This window comes from Ciconia boyciana, chromosome 16 (genome assembly GCF_034638445.1).
Source record: "Ciconia boyciana chromosome 16, ASM3463844v1, whole genome shotgun sequence".
Lineage (NCBI taxonomy): Eukaryota > Metazoa > Chordata > Aves > Ciconiiformes > Ciconiidae > Ciconia > Ciconia boyciana.
Window position 1 is genome coordinate 7,440,504 of NC_132949.1, and position 11,803 is coordinate 7,452,306.

The window sequence follows — 11,803 nt, forward strand, 5'->3', positions numbered from 1 at the left end:
TAACAGAAAATAGTTGCAGTGAAAACACATGAAGAAATCCTGATGACAAGACGGACAGAGATATGGTTTCTCATGCACATTAATGTACGGGCACGCACACAACCACATAAAAGTGGCTGCCTGCTAACAGTGCTTAGCTCTAGTAATAACTTTTCTGGCTATGAAGTGTGTTTAACATTATCCGAGATACAATTAATTCTGCTGATCCCTGAAGAGTCCGCAAGCATGCTAAAGACATCCCAGATAGAAATGCTGCATGTGGCTATGTGATGGCTGGATGTCTGTTAACAGATTCCAGGCTGGGATAAAGGACATCTTATTTTGTATTTCACACTTACCTTGCTACAGAATTACAGATATATATTTGTCAGTTTTCTGAGTTTAACAAAATGCTTACCTCTCCACCTCAGCTTCAATGTAAGCTTACAAGCAAAGAATAAAACTAAGAAACAAAGATACAAGCTCAGGTCAGACTCACTTCAATATAAAGTCTTTCTTGGTATGTCCCAAACAAAACAGGGTCCACTTGCTCCTGAGGAGGTTCTACTCTATCTGTAGTTACAGCTTCCATGGGCGGTGCTCCCCCTTTCACCTCCTGCAATGAAGTGGAAGATTTCAGCTTTTTCTCATCTTTTAATTTTAACTTCCTGCTGCTTGGCTGTTCCTATTCAGGGACAGACAAAAAAAAAGAGTGACATAGGTCTGAACACCTTTCAGACTGTTGCAAGATGCACCTCCCAGAAGCAGCACCTCTTTGACTGGATTGGAAGTCAGCTCAGGCTCAGAATACACAGCTCAGAATGGATCACACTGTCCCCAGCACTTAGGTTTCAACAGGCATCCCAACACGTACCTCTTTCTCTTTCCCTGCTGTCTTTGTTGTTCTTTTTTTGCCTTCTTTATCCTTACCACCAAATGACCTTCTCTCTTCTTTCCTAATGGTTATTCTGTCTTCCTTTCCTCCTTTTATAGTTTGCTTTACTTCCACTACAAAATAAATAATTTCAATTACCCAAAACAACATTTTCACATCCAGAAAGACAAGCCCACTGCACTCACGCAGTAGAAGTATATTACTTTTGCAATGTATTTTCCTCTTATTAATCTGAGCTGTACTGCACTGAAAAACAATACCTTGAAGAGTACTTTGTTTAAATAAGGAATGAACAGGTCTCAGACGTATATCAGAACAAGCCTGTAAAACAGCTAATAGTGAGATAGGGTTTTCTGGGTTAGTCTGTGTGAAAACCATGGCTACATCTAGCTAAATTAAAAGGCTTATTTGTGTGGTGGCTTTTTAACGACACCAAACCACAGATCACAATTAGTATCACACAATCTGCCATTTTTTCTGACACGTTTTGTTATAAAAGCTTTGAGGGGAAACTGCTGAAGTTGCCATTCCAGGTGAAATTCAGCACATTTTCTGGATTTCCAACAGTCCACAGAAACCGGTTGCTGTACTAAAACTACCATTTACCTGTTTCCTCTGGAACAACATCTACATAGGTGTCCTTCTCAGGCAAGCCAAGCAGGGATCTCAGCTTCAGAGAGTGACTCACCAGACCATCAACTGTTTCACGCCACAGCTGGAGACTGAGAAAAGCATCAGAATCAGAAGGGAGACAGTACAGCAGTTGCCATCTTGTTTCACCTTGTGCCCAGGAGTGAAGTGCCTCAGTCTACAGCTGAGAGCTGTTCTGTCCAACTAAACCAATAAAATAGCACCCACCATCTCAAAATCTGTGCAGAGGGATGCTAAATTACTTTCCTCATGTTTGAGCCCTCTGAGGTCTCAACTGTTTGCAAACCAACGGGCTCATATGGACCCTGGTCTCCTGTGAAACTAGGTCTCCTGCTCTTCAACATGACACATGTTGGTAAATCAGCATTGACCTGCTCTCTGTGTTTACCAAGAGGAACCTGCACCCTTCTAATTTAGAAGCGACTAGAAGCTGTTGATATGTTTACAGTCTGAAAGCCTGAGCAAAGAACAGCGAGACTGTATGAGGGAGGATACAGTTATCCAAGTAAAAGTGTACAGAAAATTACCCAAAGGTTTCATAAATATAGACTAGAATAATTTTGCCAGAAATAATCTTGTATACTCCCCAAAAGTACACTAATTTAATATTCTAAACTTATCTCAAAAAAAAGAAAAAGTGGCATTTGGGTCCTAGACAGCTGCTACAATTAATCTGTAAAAAACAGTGTACAGACGACTTCTAGACCTCATATAATTATCTGCACTCTGAATCACAATGCTTGCAACAGAGCTTGCTAAGGCTGTTGATCACACGACACATTTACAAGCTTTATCTTGCAAAGGTAACGCACCAGGTTTGATACAAAAGGTCTGACTGAGTTGGCCTCTGTTCAACACACAGCTCCAGTGCTGCCTTATTGAGCTGTATCAGTGCTTCTTCTCGCTGCTCCTCCTTGGGGATGGACTTTATAGCCTGATGTGAGAGAAAACACAGGGTCCATGGAGCACTTCTTCTCAGTCTTCATTCCCAGTCTGCGGACCCTGAGCTCAACGGAGCACACCACAGCTCTCTTCCTGGACACCAGTCTGAAACCAGGTTGCACTGGGCACTTACGCACCCAGGTGTGGCCTCCTATACGGCTGGGATTTGGCCAAGGTGCACACACAACCCAAGACCTGGGGAGCAATCCCAGACCCCCCAGTTAGACTGACAGTAAGCCCCTTTGCAATTTCACAGGTGTGCTGGAGAACAGGGATTCTAGCGAGCCAGAAGGCCCTGAAGTAAAGATTAATTATAAAAGCAGCAGAGAGATTTCCAAGAGAGCACTGCAGAAAAACTGTGCTGACAGAATCCAAACCACTCTTGCTTTAATCTAGGGAGGTCTGTACTTTATCCACAGCCTGTCATGAGTGCCCCCTTAGCATTCTGATGAATAGGAAGGACTCTCCAAGGAGAGGAGCCCTTGGGGAAACCACAGGAGGCTGCAGGATTAGCCTGCCCCCCCGCATTCAGTCCTGGGATGACAGAAAGCTAACGGAGGAAGAGCTTAAAATATCTATTACATTGCGTGGTTCTCTTTTCTTCTTCACACAATAGCCCTCAAAGTCTGTCTTGGGAATCTCTTTACAAGAGCACTGAGGGTGCGGTCAGCAAGCTGAAGTGCTGTTCTGCAACACACATAAATCATCTCTAACTCACAGCACATTGGAAGCAGACCTCTGGGTGGGCTCACACTGGGGTAGGCCAGGCTATTTGTAGGGAAATGAAAACACCACCAGCTTGTCATAGCACTAGAGGGAACAGGGGTGACCACCTGCTTAAAGTCTTCAAAGGAAAGGTTCCATCCTGAGGGGCCTGGTTCTTTCTCCTCCACGTTCGTCATTTGACTCAGAGCCTCCTCGAGTGTGGTCTTCCAACCTGGGACCTCTGTGGTGCTGCTCTGAGATGGGAGAGCCTCCGAGGTACTCTCCTGGTACTGCATGGCCTCCACAGCCCTCTTCTGGCCCGAGGGCACTTTCTCGTCAATGGCTGAAGGAACAGTCACGTGCTGTCTCCAGAGTTCATGCAGCTGCTTTACCACTCGATGCTGATAATGCAACTGTGATAACGGGAAAAGGTAAATAGTGAAATGAGCTATGCCTTTCCTCTACAAACCTAATTGTTAGAGCCACCATGGCAGACTGTGCCAGCTTCCAGAAACCCAGGGATACGCCAGCCCCACGGGTCTTCCCTCCCTGCTATTTCAGTTGTGTAGCCCATCAAATTGCAAACGTCACCTCGGGATTCTTCCGGTGGAACAACTCTTCCTCTGTGACATAGGCATCCACAGGAGATGGGGTGCACTCTGGGGTCCGAATTCGGACAAGAAGTTCCTGCAGACTCTCTTCTACTATAGTAGCACCTTCTCGAGCAGTCAGGTCAGTCTGATGCACCACAACAAGCGCAACATATGTGAGTTCCCGTTCCATGTACAGACGCACAAACAAATTCGCACCCACGCTAGTAACCACATGTATACATTATACAGGGTTACAAGGACAAGAATAACTGCAAACCCTGCTAAGCAGAGCAATACTTACAACAGCTTTTCAAATAAACCCCACAAATCCTCCCCCAAACTATACTTTTCAAAGCATAGTGTAATTTTCAATTTATACCTTAACTGATATTATACCATACGACACATAACCCCATCCCCAGTAAGTAACTAATGAAATTCATTACCAACAGAAAATTAATTCTTTAAAGGACTAGTGTGAACAGTTTAGGAGACACAATCATGTCTTTATTAACAACATTACAATAGACTGCAGAGTTCTTCCATTTTATTTAGCAAACCTGCTCAAGTATGTACAGATGTTCTGCAAATAAATAATCATCTCACTCTCGGCCCTAATTGCATAGCAATAAAAATACCATGTCATCCACTCCCACACTTATCCTCTATTTGCATATTAAGTTCAAAGCTCACAGTTACCCAGTTACATGCTTGGTTACCTCCAGTTTCTCTCGGAGGTCAGCCAATTTATCCTCATAAACAGCAATTCCCCAAAGGGTCACCTGCAGCAGAGCTCCTCCTAATAACAGAGGATGTGTCCTAAATTCCCAGGACTCACTGAAAATGCCTGCTCTCTCTGACTTGAAAAGAAAGAAAAACTTCTTAGTTTCTCCAGGCAAAATTACACCTGAAATAAGAGAGAAAATGCATCAGTCTGCAAGAAACCACCCGGTTAACTTTACCCTTTTCCAACCCCACCCTGAGTGTCCTTATCTCTGTACAAGACTCTTTCCCCATAGCTTAGCTGGTTATCACACTTCATCCAGATATTTTTCTCCTTCCAGATTTACTCCCAGTCACCATGCTAGTGAACTGGTGTTATTTCCATTGCATGCTCCTTATACAGCAAGCTCAGTACTCTCCCTGGCAGATTATGGCCAGTTTGCCATCAGAAAATGATTCACTTCTCACTATTCCACCCATTTACATTCAGATTAGGAGCTACCTCCTTTCTTTTAAGTCCCATGAAAGGGATCTGCCTTGCACACCTCTTTTGTTGTGAGTCAGCTCTGATGCCCAGGGTGGCTTCCTAAGGAGAATCACCCAACAGGCTTGCTCTGCCATTAGTCAGATTCAGCATCTCAGATAACTCCTGAATACGTGCTCTCAGGTCTATGCACAAAGATCTCAGAGATCAGCAGCTCTCATACCTGGTCTGATATCAAAGTAAAAACACTGCATCCTCTCCCCCTTGGTTTCTCTGGAGGGAATCTGCTGGGGAAGCCTCATCCAGTTATAGGAGATGGCAGCTGTGCCATCGTTGCTCACCGTCAGGAAGCTTTCAGCTTTCTCACTAGCCAAAGTCTCAAAGGTGAGCCGGGCAGCAATGCCAATTTCATCCTACAAGGAAGAGGAAAAAGACATAGTTAACTACTTCTATTCTGTCTGGCAGGATTTATCTTGCCTGAAGTCATGCCACAAACAAGGGCATGGTAGGAGAACTTGTAGGGCAGGTTCAGTGAAGCGGCCATTATACAGAGTGAGCCTGGGAATCTGAGCTTCACACCAGAGAGAGAGCAACCCCTTCTGTTTCTAGATCTCTCCAGAGCAAACGTAGGGATACTCTATTATGCTCAGAATAAATCCCCTATTCTATGGCCTGGGAGTGACACTCATTGTACAGCTGTGACTTGGGAACTCAAGCAGGCTTAGTTTGACTAAACAATAAAAAGCACACAATTACCCTGCGAGAAGTGGTACAGTTGATCCAACGAGCAGGCTGGCCACAGAAATCTAAAGATGGACCTAGTACTGCTTCTGGAATCACATCGGGGTAGTCCCTTAAGGAGTCACTGCTAATGAAAACAAGAACCAGGGTTTTCATGAGCGAAATTCACTTTCAGAGAGGGGAGAACCAAGGGTGATTTACAAGACCCTACAAGAAATAATCCCAGCTAATGCTTTTCCACATCATTTCTTTAGGGACAGAGCCCTCCAGACATTGTAAACTCCAGCTAGCGACTTGTCACCATCGAGGAGGACAGGACAGCCAGAACATTAAAGAATGATACCTGCGTAAGGAAGGCTGAGGGTACATGACTGAATAAGGAGAAAAGGCCCTTGGGTTGTGCCCATTACAGATGGACAGGACGGGGAAAAAAGGCAAATGATGATGGAAGTTGAAGGCTGGAAAAAGACAACCAGATAGCGGTAATTTAGAGCAGAATCCCCACCCTGCCTAAGGTAAGCTCTGGAGCCACACAGAGGGAAGACTGGAGGAAGGACCTCAATAAAACCTTTTCTCTGATTTTTGCTCCTTAGGCACGAGGCCCCAAGGCACAAGGGAACTGCTTGATTCCTAAATCTGGTGACTTTAATATTAGAATATGTCTTTTATTGTGCCCCAGTGGAGACTCCTCTGAGTTCTGGATAAGGATGGTTAAGGATACCCTTACAGACTGATGGTACATAGCCAAAATTCTTCATTTCTGCCATGAAGTAAAACTTACAGGGTTTCAGACTCTTCAGAAGTGGTGTAATGTGGAGAAGGCTCTGTTGAGACAGACGTGAAAGGCTGCCCTTTACCAATCACCTCCAGTCCATCCAGATCCTGGACATACAGAAAAATGACCAACTCTCAATTTCTCTTTTGAAATAGAAAGGAAGTTAAAATACCAGACAAATGTACCAACTGAGTCAAGTAAAGCGACGTTGAGATACCTTGCTCCTGTGATGGTTTTTAGAGGTATCCAATGAATGCTTAAGAGACACGGGAAGGAATCACCTCTGGGTCTCCCAAGAATCCCAGGTGACTGCATTCCCCACTACAAATGATGCATGGATGGGAAAAGTCTCCTTCACACACGTTTCTCATCCCCAGAGCCAGGTTTCAGAAGAAAAAGGTGAGGTTTGTTCAGCTTTTAAGAGGAGGGGCTACCTGCCTTCAGGAGATTATTTCAGATGCGTGTCTTCCACATGGGTAAAGGTGTCTTCCCTCTTCCCTGAGGCACTAAATCGAAGTCCTACACCAGTATTTGGCAGGGTTTTTTTATTGCCTAGGTCTTGGCAGCTGCATGCTGCTGGTTCGGGGTCCTGTTCTGAGGCTCCTAGACCACTCCATGCAACACTTACGGAGGCTAGACAACTCTTTCATGGGTGTGGCCCTTTGGCAGTGTGGGAATTTCCAAGAGAAGTACTGTGGGGCTGAGTTTTAGATTCCTAATGCTTTTTCAGATCCAGTTCTTGGCAATTTTGTGTTACTCTGCAGCATCTGACAAGAGATGCAAAGAACGTCCTTGCTCCCTTAGTCTTACCGGCTTATAAAAATCTAGCTCCTCTAGGACAGATTTTAGTTCCTGCCGTCGATGTTTCAGGAAAAGACTTTTATCCCAGGTTAGATGGAAAGGGATCCTCTTTGGAGGCTTCAGACCTGTGGAAATACCCATACAAGAGCTCATTGTCTACATACCACATGCCTATTAATATCACTCTCTGCCAAACTTTGGTCTCATGGTGTTTTAAAGAGAAGGTCCAACAGATGACTGGGAAGTAGCTTGTGCTGCAGCTGTCAGAAGGGACAACTATAACGTGAGCCTCCACACTCACAAGAGTCACTATTTCTTTCTGCTGCTCCCTCCACACTTGTACCCCATTTCTGTGGAATCACCTCTCTGCAACGTCCCCTTACCCGTTTCCATCCGGACAGTGTGCGGTTTCCCCACATGAGTGACTGGCTCTGGGTAGCCACGTTCTCTCTGAGTCAGTGTCATCGTCAGGCCAGTGAGTTCATCTCCAATACGCTCGGGCTGGGTCCAGAACTCACTTCCTCTTCGGTAGCCCTAGGGCAGAAAACAAAACTCCCACTGATGCTTTCAGAGGCATACAGCTGCCTGCTGTTTTCACAGGGACTAGAAGCCTAAAAGAAGAAGGGGTCTAACTCTGCTTATACGAACATTTTAGAAGTCTATAAATTATCACTTTCTGCAGAGCAAGCCAAAATTTCTATCACGCTGCTGTCAAAAGCAAAAGAACTTTCTTCTATCTAGTGCTACATGAAGGCTGAATGATATTAAAATAATGCCTCACACAAATGCAATTTCTTTGATAGTGCTATAAATGTAAAAAAATAATTTTAACATAGGATACTCGTATAATCCTCCTGACTTACCCATACCCCTTTCTCCACAGCAATCACTAAAATTCAAGCCTGAAGCTATCAGACCTTTCTGTCCCTGGAACAGCAATTGCAGCATGTCCCCATGCCACTTCCCAGTGCAAGACAGTCTTCGGTGACAATCAAGAAATGGCACTTGCCCATGTACAACAGTTCGTTAGCAAGGAGCCAAAGCATACCACCACTTCCCTCTGACTAGTACGGATAGCACAGCTTGTTTTTTATTTTTAAAAGTCACTGAAAGCTCTGGTTGCACACTACGCTGAAAGACTTAGAGCGGCTTTGATAAATATCTAATGACAGATCTTCAGAGGTGTTACTCACAACACCAGTGTCTTAGCTCTTTCACAAGAACAGAGCAATCAGGAGGCAGAGGAAGTGGGGCTCTCACCTTTCCAGGAAGCAGGGCAGGGAGACTCCGGTCAATAAGGTCACGTTCTTCCTGGATTTGCCTGTAATCCTCCGAGATGCTCATCAGCAATTCATTCTCTGGCCTCTGAAGAATTTCTGTAAAGAAGGAACATCAAATCATTGGTACTACACTTCTGGGCACACCCTTTACCTATTGTTCACATGTAACCCCCTTACACTGTCCCCCACCAAATCCACTGTCCTTCCCCTAGCCAGACCCACCAGCTCACGTCCCCACAGCATCCACGGCCACTAGCACCAGCAGCTTGGGGAGCTCCAAGAACATGCAACAGCAACAGGATTAACCCCAGTCGGCTATGACCATTACTGTTTGCTGTGGTGCCATCAAACTCCCCCACCTGCACACAGAATTTCACAGAATGAGGCCTCAGCTTTTCTCACCTCCTAGGTATTTCTCCTGCTTTTTCCTGATTGTCATATTACGGTGCCAGTTCTGGAGAGCTTTGTGCTCTGCTAGTGGGGTCCGATGAACCTTTTTCTTCTTCTCTCCTCCATGTTCCTCTTTTAAAGCTGCTACAGTAACATTTTGACGAGAAACCTCAATAAAATCTGCTATCTGAAGAGAACGGAAACATTTAATTAACCTCTCCATGCACACACTGCCACCACAACGAGAATGGGAGGGGGAGGAGAAAATAATTCTTCAGACTGACAGTACTTTTACCTGATCACTCTGAGAGGAGCAAAAATAGGGCATTAGGAACACACTCAGAAACAATGGAAGGATTTATCTGAGTAATTAGACTTGAGCAATGGCATTGCTGCAACACCAGCTCTTCCCTTGCAAGCCTGACGCCACCAGCAGAAGCACATATGGAAGAGGAAGCCTCTGTAATTCATCCCTCCATGACCTCATCCTGCACACAGGACTTCAAAACCTGCTGGTGCAGTTTCTCTGAAGGCAAGCCCTCCCCGCAGAGTATGACGAAGCTGGGAAAACCACACCTCAGGCCTGACATGTTCCTGATAGGTGCTGAAAAGCATTGAAAGGTACTGTAGGCACCGCACTCCACCTCTAGAAAAGCGCCGCACAGCTGCACTTTCATAACTTTACAAACCAACCTGAGTGTTTCCTCTGGCCAAGGCTTCCATCTTGAACTCCTGAAGACTTCCCAAAATGTGGTGAGGGAGAATCTCTTCACAGCCATCAAACGGTCCTGGTCCTACAACACAAAAAAAAAATCCCAAACAATCCTAGAGTCAGGTCAATAAAGCCAGGCTTGGCAAGACCTAAAGTCAAAGATGAGAAGTTTAACCCTACCAGAAAAACGCAGTGGTTCCCTGGGTGCCTTTGGGAAAGCACGACATGCTACGAGGAAATGCGCCTCCTTCTTTGTCTCTTTGGGTTGATATCTTCGAACGAGGTATTTCCTCCTAACTGGAATTCTCCCAGCATCATGGGGAAGGTGTGGAGCGCGGAGCTTCAGAAAATAAACAGTCACAATGCAATTAGGTACATACTGACTCACCTTCATTCCTTCTGAGCCTTCTAGGATACGCAGAGAAGTCATATCCGTACAGGCTGTTCCTCCCCTAAGACGCACGTTACATGACTGCGGAGATACCAGCTTCGTTACTGTCTTACTCTTCTGAAGTCTGCTTCATAACTGGAGCAGCAAGAAGAGTTTAAAATCACTTTCCCAATAGTTTTCTGCTGTGTCACTTGCTGTCAAATGCTGCCACTCACACAGTTTGACCCAAGTTTTAGAAGGGAAGAGGTAATAGTTACTAGAAATTTGGAAATGTAATTTTGAAAGGGCAGACGTCTTATCCGTCCATTTGAAAAGGCTGTGTAAGGATTGATAATCCTTTACTTTTAGCAACTCAGCCTGATGATCTGAGAAGTCATAAAAAGCAGTACAGACAAATCGAATGAGAACTGAACTCCAAGAGTGGGTTTTGGTTTAAGTAAATGAACGGGATCCTCTGTTAAACACACAAAATAAAAGGAGAGTTTCAAGTAAAGTATTTGTTTCTGTCAGTAAAAATACATACTTTCTCCAGGTCCTCCACCTTAATTGCAAGCGCCTGGATGTCATCTCCTTGCAGAACACATGAAACGGGCACAGGCTCTTCTGCAATTGTTGAGGAGGACAGTTCATGTGTCTTTTCCTTCTTGTCTGAAAAACAGATGAACAGACCTCCTCTTCAGTCTCCCAGGAAACCCCCATATTCCTCTTTCAGCCTGGTTATCCATTTCCAGCTGAACTATGTGTTGGTTTGTTGTTTTGTTTCTTTTTTTTTTTTTTTTAAGATTGCACAGAACAATTAAATTCAGCATCTCTTATAATTGGAAAATCAAACTCTGAGAAGCTACAAAGACCAAAGTGGGTCACTACGACTCAACTGTCTCATGCTTTATTCTAGATAAGAGACAATGGATGAGATAAATACAGCCCGTGCTTCCCGCAGGTAGAATAAACACCTGGGAAGTTTCCTACTCCAGCTGCAAGCACAAGCACGCAGCTTCCCTGCAGAGCAGCACTAGACCAAGCACAACTCGGACAGCAAGCCATTGGATTTGCAGAAGCTCCTAAATAGCAAAAAAGCTCTTAAACAGCAAAACCCCTGCCGAGCCGGGCGCAGGGCAGCGCTCCTCAGCACAGGCCGCCACCGGGCAGGGCCACAGCCGAGGCAATCCCACCGGGGGTGGGATATTTGTTTATCCCCTTATCCTTAACCTGCAAGTCCCTCCAGCTGGGGCTGGCCCCTCGGCACGCGTGGCATTATGTAGCCTTTCCCGGTTTAAAAAAAAAAAAAGAAAAAAAGAAAAGAAAAGGGAGTCACTGCGTGGGGCAGAGGCTGTTTATGGTGGCTTCAATGCACCGCTCGGGAGCGGCGGGGACACGCAGGCCGTGCGAGCAAGGCGCAGGCCGCGCCGAGGACACAAGCCAGGCCCGGGGCCCGGCCGACAGCCGCCGCTGCCCCCGGCCGTCCCCCCACGCCGGGCCGTACCCGGGGGGGTGCCGGGTCGGGGCTCCCGCCGGGCCGGGCCGGGCCGGGCCCCCGGCACCGCCGCCGCATCCCGCCGGCCCGCTCCGCGCCCGGGCGCCATGGCAACGCCGCCCGCACAACCACCGAGAAGCCGCTCCCGCCGCCTAGAGAGCCGCCTCCCGCCGCGACTCTATGGTACCGCTTCCGGAGGACGGCGCGGCGCCGCCCGCGGCACGCAGGCGCCAGCTGCCCGCCCCGCCCCGCCCCGGCGGAGTCCTG

General features: G+C 46.3%; 1 protein-coding gene across 1 annotated transcript; it reads right to left on the reverse strand.

Annotated features, from left to right (window-relative positions):
* Nucleotides 1-14: 14 nt before the first annotated feature.
* Nucleotides 15-11,651, reverse strand: MYCBPAP (MYCBP associated protein). Its single transcript, XM_072881674.1, is given in 21 exon segments — nucleotides 15-262; nucleotides 265-342; nucleotides 479-664; nucleotides 854-987; nucleotides 1,481-1,596; nucleotides 2,338-2,459; nucleotides 3,301-3,585; nucleotides 3,764-3,910; nucleotides 4,485-4,672; nucleotides 5,196-5,385; nucleotides 5,729-5,840; nucleotides 6,495-6,595; nucleotides 7,299-7,414; nucleotides 7,673-7,823; nucleotides 8,550-8,665; nucleotides 8,972-9,146; nucleotides 9,653-9,753; nucleotides 9,852-10,011; nucleotides 10,586-10,710; nucleotides 11,272-11,325; nucleotides 11,546-11,651. Coding segments are annotated over 21 exon segments (2,880 nt in total). The 5' UTR covers nucleotides 11,646-11,651; the 3' UTR covers nucleotides 15-139.
* Between the last annotated feature and the right edge of the window lie 152 nt (nucleotides 11,652-11,803).